The 24,220-nt window shown below is 34.2% G+C and overlaps 1 protein-coding gene across 2 annotated transcripts; it reads right to left on the minus strand.

Moving 5' to 3' along the window:
* Window positions 1-3,861: 3,861 nt before the first annotated feature.
* On the minus strand, window positions 3,862-23,338 carry LOC131552212 (fibulin-7). Of its 2 annotated transcripts, XM_058795831.1 has the most exons (8): window positions 22,088-23,338; window positions 20,640-20,802; window positions 17,712-17,888; window positions 11,324-11,449; window positions 10,634-10,771; window positions 8,546-8,683; window positions 7,034-7,172; window positions 3,862-4,776 (listed from the first exon to the last, which is right to left on the minus strand). In XM_058795831.1, the coding sequence occupies exons 1-8, from the start codon at window positions 22,163-22,165 to the stop codon at window positions 4,401-4,403; spliced, it is 1,335 nt and encodes a 444-aa protein (XP_058651814.1). In that variant the 5' UTR covers window positions 22,166-23,338; the 3' UTR covers window positions 3,862-4,400. The 2 variants fall into 2 exon arrangements, with proteins under 2 accessions (XP_058651814.1, XP_058651815.1); XM_058795832.1 differs by lacking the exon at window positions 11,324-11,449.
* Between the last annotated feature and the right edge of the window lie 882 nt (window positions 23,339-24,220).

Raw genomic sequence — 24,220 nt, forward strand, 5'->3', positions numbered from 1 at the left:
ATTTTGAGATATGTCAGAGCAAGATATTTTCCGTTGAGACAGCTCAAACTTGCATTATTGTCTGGGACTAGCCATGAGCCTTGTCTGTGAAAACAGGGGTTTATGTAGCCTACTAAATTAACTAAAAAAATAATAATAATTAAAAAAATTAAATAAAACCACTAAGGATTTACAGAGTATTACCGATATTCCTCATCATTCTCTCTGGTACTTGGGCCTAAAGTAAAGTTTAATAAAAAATAATTAATAATAATATTAAATAATATAATAAAAAATATAATAACTCAAATTAATTTAAAAAATGATAAAAACTCACAACAAAATTACTAAAACTTTTAACTGAAATAAATAATTAAAATATTCAAAGTATCAATAAAAGTTTTTTTTTAATTATTTGAAGTTAAGTTCTTCGGCCTTGTCCCTTACGTACAGAGATTTCTCCAGTTTCTCTGAATCTTTTGATGATGTTATGCAATGTAGATGATGAGATTTGCAAAGCCTTTGCAATTTGATGTTGAGGAACGTTGTTTTTAAAGTATTCCACAATCTTTTTACACACTCTTTCACAGATTGGAGAGCCTCTGCCCATCTTTACCTCTGAGAGACTCTGCCTCTCTAAGACATCCCTTTTATAGCTAATCATGTTACAGACCTGATGTCAATTAACTTAATTAGTTGCTAGATGTTCTCCCAGCTGAAAATTTGAAATGAGCTCATTTAGTGGATAAAAGTGTAAAATTTCTCAGTTTAAACATTTGTTATGTTCTCTATGTTCTATTGTGAATAAAATATTGGCTCATGTGATTTGAAAGTCTTTTAGTTTTCATTTTATTCAAATTAAAAAACGTCCCAACATTTCCGGAATTCGGGTTGTAAAATAGATTCTCAATGATACTAAAATAACACTGGCCACAAAACATCCACAAGTCCATAAGAGTCTTTGAGCTAATCTGTGAACTTTGAGTCTTAAACCAAGGAACATGACAAACAAACACAATCATACCATGACCAGAACTAAACATAGTCAAGATAACAATCTACTTTTCCAATGGCAAACACATGTGGTTTTACTGATGCATGACATCTCTCCCCCCATCCCCCCCCCCCCCCCACCCCCCCACCACACACACACACTTTTTACCCTCTTATTTTACGGCCCAGTCCAAAAAAAAAAACTCAACAAAACAAAAAAAAAGAAAAAAAAAAGACTAGTTTATGAAAACACACAGACTCGAACTCTGAAAGAAACACCTCAACACCAGGTTTACTGGGTTCACAAGCAAATTCTTCATACAAAGTCACTGTATCATAGGGCTTCAGTCAGAAGAATGACTATATGTATGATGCACATATAAAATAATGCACATATATGGATCGCTTAAAATATAGTAACTATATGCTTTCAGTGTATGGAAAAGAGCAGTGTGAACATTTCTGAAAACCATCAGTGTTTCCCAGAAGTAATAAAGTCATTCAGGTTTGGACCTGAACTTTCTTTGCTTATCACTTCTTCCCTCAAAATGGCAATGCTTATTGCTTGTAGTGAAGGTTAATTTATGTCTTGGGCTTATGTCAGTTTTCTCTGGAAAATCTCATTGAACTTAAAACCTTTTGAAAGCTTCAAACTGGGCTGTTGGACCGAAAGTAGAGATCTTTCTCAGTGATTATGCAAAGATTTTACAGTTGAAGTGCATTGTCATTTTAAAACAGCACCCGGCTGTCCTGTGAACATGTGCTTCGGAAGCTTGTGGTTCTTTTGATCTTCTGAGAAAAAAGGCGCTGGACAGCCACATGTGCTCAACATTACTGTCCATTTCTCTTTCTTGCAAACATGTAATTGACAAACACTGAGAAATACTCTTTAATTTCCTGATTGTTATTGTTCCTTGCATTCTTCTTAAGGTCATATTACTGGTCACATGTTAACTTCACAATCGATTTTGATGACTAACCAGTGAATTCTGAAGATTATTGCTTTTTCAAAAAAAAATGAGATCGTTCCACCCCGAAGTGGGAGTTTGGTGTCTTTTCTGCTCACCAACGCTGCAATTATTTGATATAATGATTTAGTAATTTTGTGAAATATTGTTACCATTTTAAATAACTATTTTCTATTTGATTATATTTTAAATGTAATTTATTCATTACTTCAGTATCCCTTCCAAAATCATACTATTCTGATTTGCTGCTCAAGAAAAATGTGTTATTATCAATGTTGAAAACAGTTGTGCTGCTTCATATTTTTGTGGAAACCGTCATACATTTTTCTTAATGTTTCTTTGATGGAAACCCCCCCCAGCATTTATTTGAAATAGAAATATTTAGTAATAGCATAAATGTATTTTCTGTCACTTTTGATCACTTTAAGGTTTAATTTTTTTAAGACAATGTTACTGACCCTAAACTTTTGAATGGTAGTGTATATGCTAATTAACTTAAAGGCACAGTTCACCCAAAAATGAACATTTTATCAACATTTACCCACTCTCATTTTGCACGGAACAGCATTATTCATCTCTTTGATCTTTGATGTTGTTTTGATGCAGGACGTCCCAAATGTTAATTTGAATTCATTCTTAAAGGGACAACTGTGTATTTTAATAGGTTTAAATTATAAGTGAACTGTCCCTTTAAGAATGAATTCAAATGAACATTTGGAACGTCCTGCATCAAAACAACATCAAAGATCAAAGCGATAAATAATGCCAGTGTCAGATCACTTTGTTTTCATTTTAATTAATTGATCGTAAATCTAGATCATTCTATGTAAGATCAAAGAAACCAAAAGACATTGAAAAAAAGTGAATTTCTGACTTTAATTAAGAAACATTCAACATGTGTGTGCAAGACAGAAATTGAATGCAATAATGTGTGAAACAGCCGTTGATTTCAGTATTACATACCAAACCTGATATAACATCAGCGAAAGACGCAAAGAGCAATATATCATATTCAAATGCATAATTACAAAATATGCAATGTTCAGACTTCATTGTTCTTATTATAAAACATCCAACAAACATAAATGAGCAGTAATTAAAAATAGGCACTTCTCTCATGTAGTAGATGCTAAGTGCTGTTGTTCATTTCAGTCTGTTTGAACCCCGTTGATTGACAGCAGTGCATATTTACAAGCTGAAATTAACCATGTAATGAAGCAGAAGAAGGAAATAAAAAAGAACAACTTACTTACTGTTCTGTTCATCAGGTTTAATTGATGCTCAAAGCTGTCGTCGTTGCTAATTCCCAGCATTCACACCTTTTTACCACTTGTTTTTCCTTTCATGTCCATTATACACTTCACTTTACTATCTATTTTCCACTTGCATCAACCTATATTGCTAAACACATTTAAAAGAAACAACCTTGTATGTTTCACATTTGGCTATTACTGTCATTTGGTTTGTCAAAGGTCAAGTGTGAAATTTTTGTGACGTAACAGGTAAAAAACAGGTAGTCCCGCCCCCAAACTCACGCCATTGGTTGAGCTAGAAGTTGCCAGACAGAAGAACAGAGCTTAAATATCTTAAAGGGATAGTTCACCCAAAAATGAACATTCTGTCATCATTTACTCACCCTCAAGTAGTTCCAAACCTGTATGAATGTCTTTGTTGTGCTGAACACAAAGGAAGATATTCTGAAGAATGTGGGAAACAGAGCAGTTCTGGGGCACCATTGACTTCCATAGTATTTTTCTTCCTACTATGGAACTCAATGGAAGTTAATGGTGCCCCAAAACAACCTGGTTACAAACTTTCTTCAAAATATCTTCCTTTGTGTTCGGCAGAACAAAGAAATTCATACAGGTTTGGAACTACTTGAGGGTGAGTAAATAATGACAGAATGTTCATTTTTGGGTGAACTATCCCTTTAAATGATATAACAAAAGTCTTAATTATCATTTTAAAATGTCTTAAATTTGTGGATGGAAAAAGAAGACATAAAATAGAATAATGTGATTATTAAAGTTTAAATAGATATGATTTAATTAAATAAAAGTGAGAGCTTTAATTAGTAAAAGAATCCAAGGTTTGTTCTGTTTGGACATTCAGCATTCATTTAATTTCTGCAACTCTTAAAAATGTCTTTAAAAGTTTTAAATTTGATTTTAGAAACAGATATCCTGCACAGAACAGCATAAAGAGAAAGTATTTTAACACAGAAAAAATGACACACTTCACCTTTAACCACAAATGTTTTTTTTTTTTTTAAGAGTTATTGCCTTAAAAATCATTATTTTACTTCCACATTTTCCATATCTTACAGTTTTGTGCTATTCCTGCTTCAAAATCGAGCCACGTCTGAGAACAACTCTATCATTCAGCTTTAGCAATAAGGAAAACATTCTTTCCTCTTCATGTCTAAACATCAACACTCAATTTAGACAGCGACCAGCCTCTTCAGAACTCGTAGGGTGAAATCAGAAGGTGGACCCGCGCCAGATGTTTGGCTTGGAAGGTGCGGTCGGCGTATTCGGACATCTCCACCTCCACGCTGAGCTCCAGCGGGCCTCGCAGCGGCTGGACCAGGATCAGCTCTCCGGTCTGACGGTCAGAGCGCTGCATCACGAACATGCTGCGGGCTTCACCTCCGCCTGCGATGCCAAAGCGAAGGCTGTCTGGACCCGGCCGACCCGGAGCCGTCGCGGTGGCCATGCGGAACAGCGTGGCCGGGGTGCGCAGGTTGGACGGCAGAGACAGGTAGTGGTAAGAAATGGTCTTTGCAGCAAACGGACAGGAACGGCTCTCCATGGGACAGGGATTCCTTTCACACTGGCTGTGGTAGAGGGCAAAAAAAGAAACACTTTAAATCATTAATTGTGTTTGAAACACTACAGATCTGTTCCAAAATCTACTTTAATAAGCAAGCACACATACACACTCCCAAGAACTTTACTTAGCGATTATCCAGTATTAAATGAAATATAGTATTGGTAATTTATATGTTGCTTGCAAAAGACTCCTTCAGAATGCATGCTATTTTTAAATACGCAAACTTATTTCCACCACATAAGAAAAAAATCATGCTTTGTCATTTTATGTTATGATTATGAGATAAAAAAAATTAATTGGCATACTACATCATAATTATGATATAAAGTCACGATTATGATATACTACGTCATAATAATGAGATATAAAAGTCAAAATGATAAAATACTAAGTCATAATTGAGACATAACTGAAGTCAAAAATGATTATTATAAATGATCAGATTACATAATTTTGACTTTTTAATTCTTTGACAATTTTGACTTGATTACATAAATTTGATCTCATAATGACTTAGTATGTCATAATTATGACTTTTTGTCATAATTTTGACTTGTCATAATTATGACTAATCTCATAATATCATCATTCTAAATTTTATCTCATAATTCTGACTGAGCATGTCATAATTCTGACTCATCTCATAATTCTGATTTTGTAAATCCAAATTAAACAATCCCAAAAAGTCATAAATTGAGATGAAATTGAAGTCAAAATTATGAGATTTAGTATGCCATAATTTTGACTTATTATTATGACTTGGTATGTCATAATTCTGATGTTTATCTCATAACTATGACTTAGTATGTCAATTCTGTTTTCATTTCATAATCATGATTTAGTATGTCAATTTGTACGTCATAATTTTGACTTCTAATTGACTTAGTATGTCATAATTCCAACATTTATCTCATAATTATGACTTAGTATGTCATAATTCTGTCTTTTCATCTCATTATTATGACTTAGTATTTACGACTTGTTTCTAATAATTGCATAATTTTGTTGGACTTTTTCTCTCATAATTACAATTTTTTAATCTCACAATAATAATTGTGCAAAGGATTTGGTAAAGAATGTTTTTATTTTTCCCTTATGTGGCGGAAATAGGCTTCTGTATTTAAATGACTGTCAATGGAAAAAAAATCGTTTTGCTTCCAGGTAGTGTATAGTTACCAGCACCTACCAGCAGAGACTAACTGGACCATGCTAACCAGCTAAACCTTGAACAAATACTTCCAGTACCTGCAGACGTTTAACAGTAATCAGTCTTCTTACAGTTTATTTTCAGTATTCATACATTCGGTTACACTTTATTTTAAGTTGTCCTTGTTACAGTGCAATACATTTAAGTACTGAGTAATATTAATTAACTACATGTACTTACTATATGGTTAGGGTTAGGATTAGGGATTGGCTTAGGGTTACTTGCATGTAATTATGCATAATTAACTGTTATTATAATAGTAAGTGCATGTAATATGTGTAACAAGGACACCTTAAAATAAAGTGTATACCCATTTATTCAATATGAATAGCATCCTAACATAAACCATGCCACAGTTATGATTTTATGTATTTCTGATGCTTTTACCAAGCAGAATGTGTGCTTGAAAGGTTTAGTGACTTACAGATCACAGCTTCTTGCATTTAGCAGGACACAAAGGGCCCATTCACAGCTTAAAAACAGCTTACATAATAAACCAGCATAAAAGTGTCATGCAAGAAAAACAAATGGTTGCAACCCACTTAAGTTACACCGCAAGCAAGTGGCAAGTGATTTAATGGAGGCATTCATGGCCCCCAGTGCTGTGAAGGACTCCAGGAGACAGACATTTGTGTTTGCTATAGAAACACAAGCTCAAAAACATGCTTTTCTCACGTTTCCTAGTCCAAATCATCACCTGCAAAGAAGTTTTAACAATGCTTTTAAAAACAAAATGAAAATTCTGTCTATGAAAAGTCTATGACTTTTTTTCAGATTTCCATTCATTTTTCATGATCCAGTCAAGTCACACTCCACTTTTCTCTATGATTATCTTTTATCACTCAGAAATATGTATTAAATAGGTTTTATCTCATTAAAATGTGACTATTTTAGCCAATATTTGTGCATGCATTGTATTGTTAGAGTAGTGTTGCTAGTTTAGTAACCTGCTCTATTGGAATGAGTGGTTAAGTCTCCTGTGTGGCATTTACTCGTTTGTAAAGCAGGTTCCACTGGAGTTGTATGCAGTCAGGTGTGCTGTATGCTCACTCACAAAGGTGATGTCTTAACGTAGCTGACGTTGCCGAGCGAGCGCGGACACTCGGGGTTAACGCACTGGAAACCTCCTCCGGTGTTGATACAGGTGGTGCCACGGCTGCAGTTGTGCTGTTGTGTAAGACATTCATCCACATCTGGAGTGCCCGGAGGAGAGGGAGACATTAGAGTCAGTGAGGGGAGGAATAATAGAGTGAAAGAGAAGAAGAATAGAGGAAAATAGAGAGTTGGGAATGCTGGCTAAATGTTTGTTTGGACTTTAAATTTGCATACAGTTCTGTGACGGTAGACATGTTCATGGCTGGATTCATGTGTTAGATCATCATTGTAACAGCGTTACCTGTATTGAAATACTTTTTCATTCACTTGACCATCTAAAGTCTATGTGTCCTTCAAATATATTTCTGGAATTATTGTTATTTAAAATCTCATGTTTACATTTTCTGTATGGACCCATGTCATTGCACATCCAACACTCCATAGCATTACATGCAAGTTACATGCATAAATTATAAGTATTTGCATATTGCCTTCATACCTTAATTTCTGCATATATGTGACCCTGGAGCACAAAAGCAGTCTTAAGTCGCTGGGGTATATTTGTAGCAATAGCCAAAAATACATTGTATGGGTCAAAATTATCCATTTTTCTTTTATGCCAAAAATCATTAGGATATTAAGTAAAGATCATGTTCCATGAAGATATTTTGTAAATTTCTTACCGTAAATGTATCAAAACTTAATTTTTGATTAGTAATATGCATTGCTAAGAACTTCATTTGGACAACTTTAAAGGTGTTTTTCTCAATATTTAGATTTTTTTGCACCCTCAGATTCCAGATTGTCAAATAGTTGTATCTCGGCCAAATATTGTATTGATCCTAACAAACCATACATTAATGGAAAGCTAACTTATAACTTCATTTGGACAACTTTAAAGGTGATTTTCTCAATATTGTGATTTATACACACCCTCAGATTCCAGATTTTCATAGTTGAAAAATAGTTGTATCTCGGCCAAATATTGTCCTATCATAACAAACCATACATCTTTCATTACGTAAATACGTCAGTTTTTTATTTTATTTTATTTGCACGAGTGATTCATATCAACACTGCTGGATGATCAGCCAAAAAATCTCTCTCACTTTTGTTCTCCAAATGTTTCTAGGACTCGCCAGCCAAAACCAGACTCGACCGCTTCTCTTCCACATCCTCACTGTTTGTCTTCATCTACCCACTTCATTTACCCCTGCAGGTCTTTGTAAGGTGTCCAAATGACTTTCACAGAGTATGTCCTGCCTGTCGCTTTTTCAGATTCACATTGAAACCACTAAAAATAGACAGCCTTTCAGCAAAGACGTCATACGGGTTTGGAACGGCATGAGGGTGAGTAAAAAAAAGGTTTATTTTTAGTTGAACTTTTTCTTACTGTCCTGTGACATCAGGCTGTAAAACACTACTATTCTCAACCCTTATTTTTAAGATTGTGTGAGCGTTTCTCACTCACCCTCACAGCTTCTTCCATCAGCGAGCAGCTTGTATCCGGTGGGACAGGAGCAGTGGTACGATCCCGGGACGTTTACACAGGCGTGGCCACACAGAGGCCCTCCACGGTCAGCCTTATACACCTCACATTCATTCACATCTGGGCACAACATGTGATTACATGTGCGGATTTGACAAGAGACAGTGACAAAAAGGAAATCAGACAAGAAAATAAAACATAGGCTGCAACAGGGCTAAAAGCACACCTTAAGGAAAATGTTCTTTTAACTACTCATATAGTGTATAAATGCAGGAAATGCACAACACATTCTGTGGGGAAAAAAATGCTAAACGTGGTTTGTTTTGTTTAAAAAAATCCTGAAGTAATGTTTAGCATAACATCTAAGTTAATACTTATAATAAAATACAGAAAAAAATATTTAAAAAGTAAAGATTCTGAAAGGTTTGAAAGAGATCCATAATAATTAAATGTGGCTTTATAGTAGTAACAATAAATATGATTTTCCATTATATGGTATGATTAATATCATAATTTTAAATATGCTGGTTCGATTGTAGATATGGTGATGTTAACACCATCTGAATCAAACCATGTCATGTCAACAAATGGAAAAGTCAGTTATTTATTATCATGTGCCTTATCAATTATTGTGCCTTTTAAAAAAAATCTTTTAATTACCTCATTTAATTTTTTTAATTAAAAAATTGAGGAAACCCGTTGCCTTAAAATTATTAAGTACATAATATTTAAAAAAATTCAATTAACTTATTTTTTTTTAATTATCAGTTACTTAAAAATTTTAAGGCAAAGTGTTTTCTCAATTTTTTTTAAGTTGTCAACTTATCACTTTTTACAGTGCTTGAACAAAGCTGAAAATTGTAAAATGTGCCTTATAATTGTGCCTTTAGCCCTGTAAAAAGCCAAACTTTTGATGAAGAAGCTAATAATTAAAGAAAACAATCAAAATAAAAGACTTACTAAATATGGAATATTTTATTTGTGTACCTACATGTCACATGACCATTAATCAAGAACTGTGAACATGCAAATGTGTTGCTAAATTATTGAAATATTAACTGTTTATAATATTCACTGTTTAAAATATTATAGGTCAAAGGGGTTTGGCTGATAAAAAAGTTTGAAAATCTCTGACTTAAAGAGTCATTTTAACCTGATCTGACGTGTGCAAGTGGCCCTTATTAAGTGTCATCCGCCGGAAGGCTTCCGCTTATGACAGATTGCGGAAGTTGAAATATGGATGTGTTTCTTATGAAAACGCATGGATGCGCTACAGGAGGCCTTTATTCACCCCCCGGAGCCGTGTGAGGCATGTTTTATTATGGATGCGCACACTTTATTTGACGACTTGTGGACAGTTGAACAGAAACCCGCTGACTGCAATGACAAAGCTTGGCTTGGACAATTTTTAATATAACTCCGATATGATTTGTCTGAAAGCAGAAAGTCATATACACCTAGGATGCCTCGAGGGTGAGTAAAACACAGGCTAATTTTCATTTTTGGGTGAACTAACCCTTTAACAATACATTTAGCATTTACTAGTAATGGACAGCCTCCAGCGGTCATTGCTTTAATGCATCCCGAGATCTCTGCCAGAATCCTTATATGTGACCCTGGACGACAAAACCAGTCTTAAGTGTCAATTTTTCGAAATTGAGATGTATACATCATCTGAAAGCAGAATGAATAAGCTTTCCATTGATGTATGGTTTGTTAGGATCAATACAATATTTGGCCGAGATACAACTATTTGAAAATCTGGAATCTGAGGGTGCAAAAAAATCTAAATATTGAGATAAACGCCTTTAAAGTTGTCCAAATTAAGTTCTTAGCAATGCATATTACTAATCAAAAATTAAGTTTTGATACATTTATGGTAAGAAATTTACAAAATATCTTCATGGAACATGATCTTTACTTAATATCCTAATGATTTTTGGCATAAAAGAAAAATCTACAATTTTGACCCATATAATGTATTTTTGGCTATTGCTACAAATATACCCCAGCGACTTAAGACTGGTTTTGTGGTCCAGGGTCACATATGTGGTTGTTTGATGGACCCACCCTGACAGATGCTGTTGTCTGAGGTGCCGCTCATGTGGAAGCCAGCGTCACAGCTGCAGTGCTGAGCTCGGTCCACTTTGGCACAGCGAGGCTTACGGCTGAAGGCCGGGTCATTCATGACGCTCCACTCCGGAGGCGCTGACAGAGACAGAGAGAGGAAATGGAAAAGAGGAGGCTTAACCTCCCACAAATACACAGTCCCGCATATGAATGACAAACATTCACATGCATGCTTTCATTTATAGACCGGAACACAGGTTAAAGGTGAAGTGTGTCATGCTTCACGACTAGCAGCTCTTTTTTTTTGCATTTTCTGTTGAAAATGTAAGTGTTGCACATGCAAATTCGCCACTAATGATTAGTGGGTTTTTCATTTTTAGGCATGGATGTGTGGTTGATATTAGGGGTGGGTGATCTGATGATTTTGTATTGTTGGCCTGAAGAAGTCCACAGAAGAAAGAAACTCATACAGATTTGTTACAGCTTGAGAGTGAATAAATGATGCCAGTTATTTTTGGGTGAATTATCCCTTTAAAAAAACGAACATGAAAAAGAATCATGATAAGATCGTGGGTTATGATCCTTCCTGAAAAAATCGTGTTATGATATTTTTGTGATATCACCCACCCCTTGTTGATATATGACCTGTCTGCCATTGACACATGTAGAACAGATTAAAGGAACACAGACCTGTCTGCGTCTGGTATTGACATTGACTGCCGCTCCAGTTGTGTGGACAGGTGCACTTGTACTGGTTCAGCGCCTCCACACAGGTGCCGCCGTTCTGACACGGGTTACTGGCGCACACACTCACATCTGTGTGAAAGACAAGAGCCTTATAGTGCGGACCAGTGTTTGTTCTCTGAGGAGCTGAGATCAACGATGTTACAGTTCACAAAAAAACAGCTTTGATGCCAAATCATCCCAAATAAATGCTGGCCTAATGCTACTAATCTTAAAATTAGAAATTAAAACATATTTGGCATACAGAAAATGGATCATATGACATTTCTATTACCATAATGAACCCGGGCCTTTTGTGTGTAGGTGATTATTTATTTTTATTTTTATTTTTTTTTGTGTGCAATTTTCATTATTCTTTATAATTATTTTATAGTAATATTTTATGGAATTAAAATTAAAGTAAAAAAATTTAATACGATAATATCAACAAACTTAAATCAATGATTTAATGCAACATAAATCAAAGGCAATACAATGCATACATTTGCAAGTATACAATTTCTATTATATTTGATATAATTTTTACAGTAATGAGAACGGGGGAAATGTGTTGTCATGAAAATAATGTCACAATGCAAACAATCAAAGGCAATACAATAATTATTAACAATCTATAAATGAAAAATGCATATATAATTTATATATATATATATATATATATATATATATATATATATATATATTATTTATATACTTTGTATATATATGCTGTCATGAAAATAATGTCACAGTGCTTTTTTTTTCATTTTGAGGTGAAATATGACCCAAGAATGTTTGTTTTCATGAGATGTTTGTAAAGCCTTTTCTGTTTTATTTATTTATTTATTTTTTGCAATTTTTATTATTCTTTATATAGCAATTTTTATGAAATAAAAAATAATTATGGAACAGTAAAAAAGTAACACAATGATTTTTCTTTTAAATCCAACTTAAATCAATGATTTAATTTAACATAAACTAAAGCCAGTAAAATCCTTTTTTTTTTTTTTTAACCATGATGTATAATCAATTTTATTTTATTTTTAATTTTACATTTTTGGGGGGCTGTCATGAAAATAATGTCACAAAGCAAAAAAAAAAAAAAAAAATCTTATTATTGTTTTGATTTTGGGGTGAAAATGACCCAAACATGTCTGGTTTCATGAGATTCACCCTGAAAGGTTGTGTTTTGTAAAGCCACTTATTGTATTATCTGGAATACCGTCTTTATCATGGATTCGCAATCCTAATTAAGGCCGAATGAAAGAAATAGTTGAAATGTCCCAGATTCTTATCTCCGTGTCTGTACAGAGCTGAGGATTATGTGTCCATGGAAAGCACCTGAATTGTTGAAGGAATTAAACGAGCCCACATTCTTCCCTATTTCCTGTACAGAATGGCACAGTAAAATGAAACAGATCTGCTGGAATGTTAACAATGGAGCGGTGAAACGGAGGAAGGGAATGTTGAGCGGCTTCTCTCAAACGGCCGCTGTCACATTCACAGTATCTCGCGAGCAGCTTTGCGTCCCTAATCGTAAACGTTTGTGAGTTCGGTTAGGTTTATAACAGCTACTGTGCCACCCAACATCTGTCTGCAGCAGCTGCGGGCAGCAAACCTCCATCTGCTCTGGATGAGAATTTACTGCCGTTGCTGTAAATATCTGTAATGGACAGTGAGAGCATGCTTGTGAGGCCCGTGGACAGAAGAAGCGTTAACACATGTTCACCAGAGATGAGCAGATAGAGCGCTGTTAGCTACACATGTTAAGGCAGAGATCCCTGAAACCACTTTCCTTTGATTTGATTTGTGGTTATTTCTGTAATAAAAGAGTAGTGATGTAAGTAGGGTGTAATGCTGTGGTCAGGTATCTGGTTTGGATGATTTGTAAATGTTTTCAAAAATATGCAAAGATTGTTCAGACAATGTACATCATTGTGGAATACTGTCAAACACTATATACCAAGTTAAATCAAGTGTAATACATTTTTCAGATCAATGCATTATGATAAGGATACATATACAGATACAGACTTGCACTTTCAGGACTCAAAAGCTGATATGTGTAACAATGTTATTTTAGTAGGCCTATTATTTATAGACTATTATAGTACTTATTCATTTTTTTAATTTTAGTTTCAGTATTTTTTTTATGTGCATTTTTTTTTTTTTATTACTTTTTATATTTCCATTTATAGCTTTATTTTTATTTCAGTTTTGGTTTAAATAATTTTAATACTACAAACTTAAATTTTTAAAAATTTTATAAAAATTTTTAAGTTTGTCACCAAGTCAACATAGTAATATTTGCTATTTTTATACTACTACATTTTAATTAACAAAAACAAGTTTTTAAAAGTGTTAGTTAGCAATAACATTAATGTGAAGATAATTGAAGAGAATCGCGTTAAGAAATAAGTGAAGATAATTCCTGTTATGGATAAAGAAATTTAAAATAAATATAAATATAATTAATATATAGGTATATATTTCACATTACAGTAATTAAAATGGGGGTGATGTGCTTAATTATGAAAATGTAAAAATGCTATAGCCAAAATGCAATATTATTCTTCTTTTTTTTATTATTGTTGTTTGTTCGGTTTTTTTTTCCCCTTTTGATTTTGGGATGAAATATGACCCTAAAATATAAAGTTAAATAAGTTAAAATTAAATAAATTATATTTGGCATAAAGAAAATGCGGCTTGTTTTAGTACCATTAAGATGTTTTGCATTTAGACACAAATTCTCATTACCATTATGCATCTGGACTTTTTCCTTTTGTGTTTGTAATTGTCATTATTTCTGTAACAAAGTCTTTATTTTGTGTCCTTATGTGTATCATGTGAAAGTCAGAGGGTTTAGCGGCAAGTAAGTTGAACTTGTATTGCACCTGGAACCTTTTCTACAAGGGAAAATCCACAGCAGTTCCTCGAGATGTGGAGAACGTGCTCCAGTTGGACATCAGACATAAGGAAATTTAAGTAGAGAGACACTGAGAGTGAATGAGAAAAAGAAGGTTTGGAATCAAACGTTTTGACTTTCCGGCCAAAGGAATGTTTCTTCGACAACAGCGCTCACGATCCTTCTCCTGTTTATTTTCTTTCCCAGGAGGCTTAAGTGCGAGAATTTGCAGATGTAAAAGGTTCACTTCAGTCCCAAAAATATTTCAAAACTGCCTGAACATAGTTATGTTTTTTCACCAACTCTGAAAGGTGCTTTCGTACCTCAAAACTCTCAAAATAGACTGACTTCCCCCGCCTGCAGAAACATAGACATTACAACGTCTGTGCAGGCTTTAAACCTAAACTCTCTCAAACACACGCCCCTTTCAAACACACGCTCGCCCCGTCCCACTGTACCACTTGGAATGTCCCGAATGCTGCCAGCAGCGATATTAAAGGAAGTCATCAATAGCATGCTTAGCATAGTTGCGTGCTATCGGACCATGGGCCGGTTTAATGAGATATGTGCGTGAGCTTAACCTCTGACCTCTGAGACTTCATACAAAACACAGACTGAGGTACACTTCCAGTCTAAAGTTTGGACATGTCTATTTATTCTTTATTAAGATTTTCTCATTTTAGAATAATAATAAAGTATCAAAGCTATGAAATACCACAGATGGTATGATGTAGTGAGCAAAACATGTGAGAAATGAAAATTATGTTTGAGCCGCTTCTGTTTAGATTACAGCTCTGCTCATGAGGTGCATCCTGGGATGCTTTTGAACACTGTTGAAGATTTTATGGATTTCTGTTTCTGCTTCAGAGTGGAAACTAAAACAGATTAGATGAAAAACATATTGTAATAAAAAAATTTTAATTTTGAAATATGCATTGAGAAAAAAAAAATAGTCACAACCTTTTTTATTGATTAATAATAATAATAATAATTATTATTATTATTATTTACTATAGGTAGAAATGGGTTCTCATACTCATACATAACGCTGGTTTCAGCCGGTTTCTTTTTAAATGTGATAACATTTTACAATAAGATCCCATTAGTTAAGATTTGTTAATGCACTAACTAACATTAATAATGTGCAATACATTTGTTACAGTATTTATTAATCTTTGTTAATGTTAGTTAAAACAGTTCATTATTAGTTCGTGTTAACTAATGCAGTTACCTAATGTTAACAAACCTTATTATAAAGCGATCCCTTTGTTTTTCTACAAAATTAAGCATTCATTTTTATTTTGAAGTTTTTGAAGTTAGTAATTTTTTTTTTGTCATTTTTATTCAATTTTATTTGGGTTTATTTATTTTAGTACTTATTTCTTCACCTAAATTATCTTCACATTCGTGTTATTTCTAACTAACTAACACTATTAAAACATCATTTTTGTTAATTAAAATATATCAGAGATCAAATATAAATATTATTAGTGAATATAATGTTGCATTGACAACAAACCGAAGTAAAATAAGTGTAAGATGAAGTATTAAAAAGACAAAAACTACTGTAAAAAAAATAAAGCTAAACAGAAATATATACAATAAATAAAAAATTATAATGGCACATAAAAAATTACTGAAACAAATAAATACTATAATAAAACAACACTGCTTCACACATCATCTTTTGAGTTTTTGTTGTTTTGTTTTGTTTTTCAGTAATTTTCAAGTAACGAAAATGTTCCAGTAACATAGCGGTTTTCATTTTAGTTTTAAAACCCTGAGCAGAAGCTTTTTTTTTTTCAAGATCATGAGAAACATGAGTTCAGTCGAGTGTCCGATCTTTTGAGCAGCAGTGTATTTGTGGTGCGAGTTGAAACTTGAGCTATGAAGCTGGCTCTTTTTACAGTAGCCAGTTGAACCTGAAGCATGAAGGCCATTGAGACGCACCGTGGACAGGAATGCAAGTACAGGTGTTTCGCTGCGTTTCGGGACATTTGATGCTTCTTTAACGAGAGCTTCATTCAGTGCAGCTCAAGAGTGAAGAATGCCTCTCTTTCTTCAGCGCTCCTTATCTTTCTGCCTTGTGTGTAACTGTGTGTAGTGCTGGTTTTGCTAGCTGTGGTGTTCAGTCACTTTCTTTCACAAGCACTGGTATTCAGGCTTTATCTCAGTACTGTCACCCTGAATGGGATTTCAGATTACCCAGCTCGCAATACAACAATAAAATGGTAGTCTCGGTGTCTTAGTCCAGGAATTCTGCTCAATAACACAGATATAGTTACATGGTGAGGAAAAGCTATGTATGATGATGATACATGATGCTTTATCTGTTTTTTTGAGTTTCTAATCCACTTCAACATTACCATTTAAAACAATTCTCTGTTGCAGGAGTCTTCAACCTTTTCAGGTCAAGATTTCTGGACAGAATTATAAAAGTGCTATAAAAATTTGAATTGCGAGAAAGCCTGGAATACAACAACATGCCACATTTTATTTATTATTTTATGAACTATAATATTTTGGCAATCATGTTGTGTGGTTCTATCAGCTGTTTTGCGAATGAATCACTATTAATCTAATCGTTCAAATGGGTTCCCAAAAGGACTGAAATAGTTTGCAATTCAGATTGATTCATTTGGACAGTTCACTCACGCACTGAATCGTTCAGATGGGTTTCACACACCATAACGGGATCCTTTAAGACAGAAAACAAAAATAGTGCTGGATCGCATGAAATTTACCCCAAATTCATTGCAAGCAAATCTTTATTCTTTCATTTGAGTGTCTGCGATGAATCAGCTCTTTACACCACAAATGAAGCTTGAGAATGAGCAACATACAGTATTGCAGGAAAAGACCATTATATACATAAATACAAACATTGAAAAAAAGAGTATAATAACTGGGGGCACTTTTTGATGGATAGCCTAATTATGAAAGATTAGAAACGCATTTCAATAATTCACTTTCCATTGCTGAACAAATTAACGTTTTTGAGTGAATCAGTTGAATCAATGAATCACTCATAAAAGGCACCCACTTGTTTACTTGCTGGATAAAGGTGTTTTTGAATGAATTGATTGCATGATTGATTGAGTGACTCTTTCCGGAATGAATCAGATGCTTGATTCGTTCCTGAACGAATCAGCATTTTGCAAATAGGCTGACACTCTCATAAAGGCAGCCACTTGTTTCAACAATGAGCGTTCTTGAATGATTCAATGATTCACTCATCGAGACAGTTGTTGGTTTCTATCCTGTTTAAATCAACGGTTTTGAATTAATTTGTTGAATTAATTCAAATGAAGTCAAGACAGTCTCTTGGTGTTTGTGTGTGTATATCTCTCTCTATATATATATATGAAGAGTATGCAGTGATGTTCACTCGTGTTGAGATTCCATGATTAACAGTGTGTGATACACATTCATTTGAAGCTTTTGACCCACCTTTACAGACTACGCTGACTCCGCTCCAGGTACCGTTCTCCAGGCACACGCGTGTTCCTGATCCTATCATGCGATGACCCTGAGAACACGTGAAATGGACCTCATGACCCACCAGGTACTTTGAGCCAAACTTCCTCCCGTGGGCCGGAGCCACCAGAGGTGGACATGAGGATTGGGCTAAAGATGACATGAAAAGACAAACAGACATAAAGAGAGGGGAATGTCAGAGTAGAACAGGGTTACATGAGGAATGGAAGTCACGCATGCTGAAATGCTGGATATTTTGCTTGAAGGCAGGCATGTGTTACTGAATGTGGGAACTGTCATGGGAAAAGATGGGAAATGCCTCATTTTATACAGACAGCTTAAGAATAGGCGAATAATACCACATGGACCGCACAGAAAAACAAGGCCTGGTGCTTGTACTTTGTTTATGGCTTATTAAGGTAAACATGAAATGGAAATTGATTCTATATTCTTTACTAATATACATTCCGTTAAACTGTGCCAATCCATGCACCAAAAAAGAGAAAAAGTTTTGTACATTAAAATGCTGAAATGTCTTCAAATAATCAAAACCTCTTATTTTTCAAGGTTTTCGAGTTAAAGCCAGCATTTTTATAGCTAAAACCTAAATAAATAAATAAATCATTTAATTAATTAAAATAAACCTTTTCTGAAGATAAAATAAAAAAATAAAAAAGGCAATATTTCTCATTTTCATTTAGTTCAGTTAGTTGACCTTTTTGCACTAGAATAACTGAAATTGAAATTAAATTAATGAAAACTATAGACCTAACAAAAACACACAACAAAGTTACTAAAATGTAAAAATTTAAAGGTAAAGTAAAAAATGTAAAATATATATATTTTAAATATAAATAAAAACTATAATAGTATCTGAAAGAAACTAAAATAATACTGTTTTTTAAATCTTAAATATTTCCAAAATATCTATCTTTTGTAATATGCAACCAACTAATGCATGTTGGATTATTAATTTAAAAAGTATATATATTTTTAAGTGGTGTGTGTGTATATATATATATATATATATATATATATATATATATATATATATAAATATATATATATATATTTATCTATTTATTTTATTTTATATATATATATATATATATATATATAATTATAATTTATAATATAATATTTTTTTTTTCACTTCAGATTTCACAATCTGATGAGTTTGTCAAAGAATCTACTTAATTTGATCCTGTCAAGCACTGGCTGCTACAAATGCCAAAGTAACTCTTGATCATTCCTGCCGCCAACCCTGGTTCATGAACTGTGCAGTAGCTTGGGCCAAATGACACAGCTACACATCCGAACCGTTCACATAATCCGTAGAGTGCTGAGCGTAATCGAGAGCTTGGACTCCTTTCCAAACCTGAATAAGCAGCCAGACCACTCATTTTAAAGGAAGGAAGTCATTTCATGCTTATAAAATACAAATAGAATTCAAAAGAGATCTTTGATTTGTTGGAATTCTGAGGCTCGTTTATTAGGATTAATAAATCAACTATGCAAGAATTACTTTCCAAAAACAAATTTTTTATTGACTGGATACTTTTGTCGCCAACAGACACAAGCTCTTTCATTCAACACACCCATTTTGCAGAGCGCAAATACATGAGAAAGTGTATGATTCAAGACCCTTCAGTTTAATTTAGAATTCATTTTCCTGATTACAAAAAAAGACTTTAGTCAGACATCATATTTAAATGAAGGGTAGCTTTTTTATTATTATTTCTGAGGTCAAATATTTTCTCCTACCTTAGCTTAATATGCAAAAACACTATCATAACAATGCTCTGTTTGCATCTTGATGCAGCAACACTGACTCAACCAACGGCAGGAAACCTGTTTGAGAACAATCAATATTTTCTCAATTTTGTTTGGTGGCGCTAGAGTTTTTATGTCCACCGGAAATGCATGAATATATTTTTTATGTTTTTCAGTTGAATGATGAATAATACTGAAGTACACATTTACATTAGCATTTTGAGGTACATTTTCCATGCAAAAAGTCCCACTGTCCATTGTCAATAGCAAAATGTTGCAGAGCAACGCTAAATGTGACTGCACCTTAAGAATTTTCATCTTCCGATTAAGGGCAGCTTGCATATTTATTTATTAATTTGTTTGATTATTTTATTTTTTACAATTTTTTTGTATTATTTATAGACTAGTGTTTATTAAATATTGTAAATTAGCATTTTAATTTTAGTTTATGTTTTAGTAATTTTGTTATGCGCTTTTGTCTTTTTGGGGGGATATTTAAAATATTTCTATTTAACTTTATTTTATTTTATTTTATGTCAGTTTTAGTAATTTTATTACTTCAATTATATCAGTTAAATGGTAAAAAAAGATTTTTTAGAAAATGTAAATAAAACAGCTTATTGGACTACCAGACTATTTTAGTCTTTCTACTTGAACATTTCATGTTTAATTCAATGTGTTTCTTGTAGCCTTTTTGTAATTATTTGTAAAAATTTACTAGCAATTTCTGAGTGAAAATGATTTCAAAGTATATCCTACACTATTTTATTCAGTTCATTTACTTAAAGTTTAAGTGTTTCATCTAATATTTATATTTTACATTTCAGCTTTACCGAAAGCTTGATAGTCTTAATTATAAAACAATAACAGCGCTGGCCTCAAATCTGAAGCAGCCTGCAGATTTCCATCTTTCATATTCCTCTTTGATGTATGTTTTACAGTGCCCTCGAGTCGAGGACTATGACGCCAGCAACTCCAGATGCCTGAATGACATCTCACACACACCTGCTCTATGTGGACTCAGTAAGTCAGAATAAACATGTACATTTAGGAAAGAAGAAACTTCACATTCACACAGTCCATTGATATAACGAGATGTATGAATATGTCATGTGTTATGGCACTTACACGAGGACTGGTCTGCTTGTGGGAGCTTGGACAGTGAGTTTTGAAGGTTGGTGAGCTTGGACTTCATAATCCGAAGCCCCTCTGTGAACCGGATCTCCTGTCCTTTAAGAAACTTCTCCATCTGACGCAGCATCCCCATCACTCGGTGCTTATCCATACAACCCTGAGGCAAAAAAAGCGCAACCATCCGAGCACCTGGTTACAATTTGATGGCAAGCAGTTATCCCTAAATTACAGATTCGCCCGAACACAAGCTCATATGGAGGAGATATTAGACATCCAAAACGATCGTAAGGAACATTCCCACTAAATGTTAGCTTTGTATGAAAATGTAAAATGGCACACATGAATGATCAAGGCCAGATGTTGTGGGTGACGTCATGCATTAAGGCAAGGGGACTCCTGTGGGGCATGACATGAAAGCTCAGGCCAGTGTTTAGCAGCTCATTGGCGTGCCAGCACACAACCGAGTTCCCTTAGAAACACAAATATTACTCCAGCAACAATTTATCAGAAGCAATGTTGTCCCAGATGCATTTGGACCATGCATTCGGTCAGTGGGCAACCTCTAGGTCCTCTCCAGGAACCACATGTAAGAGTCTAATACTCGCTTTTTCTCTTCAGCTGCTTGATGGCAGTTCTACAGAAAGCTGTTAGGCAGATGTCTCTACGACCTCTGTCCAAAACGCTGGTCTCCTGTATGTTATTCATGGCAGTTGAATACAGTCTCGTTAGAGGAGCGAGGAAATGCATTGGCCTTAAATTTCACTATGCGCTTTGCCATGGTAAATAAAGGCAGTGCTAATCTGGAGAAAATACAAAAATGCATCTGACATATTTAATGATATAACTTACATCGCTGGCTCCAAACACTTTTGTCACACTTGAAATGTCTCGTTGACATTGAATTACATTGCATAAACTTTTATCGATGCAAGTGGAAGAAAAAATCAAGCAAAACTCAAAAGGAAATTTGTTAGGTTGAAAAAAAGATAAATGAATAGATATTTTGTTAAAAAAAAAAAACTACACCTATATGGTCTCTCTAGGACACTTGTGTTAACTTAAGAAGAACTGACTTCATAAATCCACCAAAATCATCAAATTCCCTATTAACTAAAAGTCATTGAGCAAAAATAATGAAGAAATATCAGTAAAGACAAACAATCTTGCGGAATTTGAGCATATATGATACTTGTTATTTTATGTAATTCCATAATCCAGTACTTCTGGAACAACTAACAAAACAAAATAGCTATCATACAATATTTTTTTTTTTCAAATTAATTTATCTACTTAGATTTTTGCAACATATAAAATCAAAATATAGGCTAATGTACTAATATAATTGATTATTTACATTATAATTTTATATTCATATGAATATTGTAGTTATTAATTATGTTATATGAATGTTAATATAATTATAAATATATGTGTATACTCACCTGCGCTGCATCATTACAGTCGTACAATGCAAAGAAATTCAGCAGGAGAAAAACTGTGTATAATAACTTCATCCTCATATCTGAGTCTCTGTAAAAGCGCTGAATATTCTTCTTGTGTCGGTTGTTTTTAATCCTCAAGTGTGTTTACGGTTCCAAGCAGTGCAGTCTAATAGTCGTAGAAACAAGCCTGAGAGGAAATGTTTGATAAACTGTTGCAGAAGTTAGTAAAGATGCTCCTGTTCTCCTCATGAAGACGCCGCTGAGCGCCTGTGGACTCGTGATGACTGATTCGCGAGTTGTTCTTTTGGAATGATTCTTTTAAATGATTCGGTCGAACCGATTCGCTAAGCGGGGATTCCTCCGTGAGAGCAGCATCCATTGATTCGTCCATCAAAATGTCACAACTGTGCAGATCTACATATGTATGTATATCTACATATGGTTTGCAACTGAAGACATTTGTCTTCTAAATCTTCTAAATAAGTGTTTTAAAAGGTATTTAACCACGGTAAACAATGTCAGATTTTTGTGGTTTGCTGCCACCAGGTGTTTAGGCTGGGTCTTGCACAGTAAACAGTGGCCCTATCTGGTCCTTACCTAAAATGATGGGTTTGTTATGTGTGTAGTTATATAGGCTAAACACATTAGGCTACTTTTATCCTTACCCCCTCCACATAGGCCTATATGTCTGAGTGAGAGAGAACTTCTCCGGGTGCACTGAGACATTGACGTGCCATGCTTATTAAGGTAAATAATTATTTATTGATTGATTTTTCTGGAGCAGGCACCCGTGCCCTTGTCCCCATGCCTACATATGCCCCTAACAGTAAATACAGACTATTTTAAAGTGACTAAAAAACACTAAGGCCTGGTTTCACAGACAGGGCTTAGATTAAGCCAGTATTAGTCCTTAGTTAAATTAGGGCATTTAAGTAGGGTTTGTTTGTTTGTTTTAAATGTGCCTTATAAAAAAACAATACTAGTGTACATTTTGATACAAATCAGTGGCACTGACATATTTTAAGATATGTCAGTGCATGTTGCTTTCACTTAAGACAGCTCAAACATGCATTTTTTGTCTGGGACTAGGCTTTTTAAAGCCTTGTCTGTGAAACCAGGCATACAAATGGCAAACATGGATTTACAGAATAAAGATTGAATTATAGATTGTAATAGATTCTCCCTAAATAAATGAGTTCTATACGGAGCTCATCTAAGCCAGATGAACATATGCAGTTCAGTTTTTCCCCATTATAATTTAGTACGCCGTTTTCTTCTTAAAATCAGGACAGATACCATGATTCCCAACAGGATGCCAAGAGATGCATAAACCCAGTAGAGATGGGATGTGGATGCTGAAAATTCAGGCCCTTCAGAAAAGTTTAAAAACAGTTTTATTAATGATTTTATCAATATATTACTATTTGAACAAACTTTATATTTCACATTTCCAATAAAGTGAACAAACTTACTCCACTCTGTCATTTTAGGTTCAGCCAAACTACTGTGTCTCACTTCACATGTGTATTCGTCCCCATACCGTGGGGTGATATTCATATACTTGTACACTCTGAAGGTCCAGTCCTCCCCATACATTAAGTCAGAGGTCTCTGCTTTCACAGTGGACTTTTGGCCATTTAAATAAAAGTTTATTTGAATGTCACCAGGGTAAAACCCAGTGGCATAGCAGTAAAGAACATTTACTTTTCCTTGTTGTTCAGGAAACTCAGTATACACATTGACTGAAGGACGTACTGCGGGAGAAAAAAAGAACTCAAATTAGAAATAGTTTGCTCATTATATACAGTATATGTGTGTGTGTGTGTGTGTGTGTGTTCTTGTTTACACACACACGTTTGTTTCTGTGAATTGTCGGGACTTTCCATAGGCTTCTATTACTTTTATACTGACCAAATTATATTTTCTATCCCCTAAACCTACCCCTTACAGAAAACCTGTTTGCATTGTTACACTTTCAGATAAACATCATTTACTATTTTAAATCTTCTTTTTTTTCCCTGGTGGGGACCAAAATGCCAAATATTTCAGGTTTTACTATCCTTGTGGGGACATTTGGTCCCCACAATGTAGCATAAACAAGTACACACACATACAAACACACACAAATGTCAG

The sequence above is a fragment of the Onychostoma macrolepis genome, chromosome 13 (assembly GCF_012432095.1).
Source record: "Onychostoma macrolepis isolate SWU-2019 chromosome 13, ASM1243209v1, whole genome shotgun sequence".
In the NCBI taxonomy this organism is placed as follows: Eukaryota; Metazoa; Chordata; class Actinopteri; order Cypriniformes; family Cyprinidae; genus Onychostoma; species Onychostoma macrolepis.

Coding starts and splice junctions, on each gene's coding strand:
- LOC131552212 (XM_058795831.1), bottom strand. CDS start 22,165: ATGAGGATGAAGTTATTATACACAGTTTTTCTCCTGCTGAATTTCTTT. Junction 8,684..10,633: donor AGACAACAGCATCTGTCAGG/GTGGGTCCATCA, acceptor TGTTGTGCCCAG/ATGTGAATGAATGTGAGGTG. Junction 4,777..7,033: donor TACGTTAAGACATCACCTTT/GTGAGTGAGCAT, acceptor CCTCTACCACAG/CCAGTGTGAAAGGAATCCCT.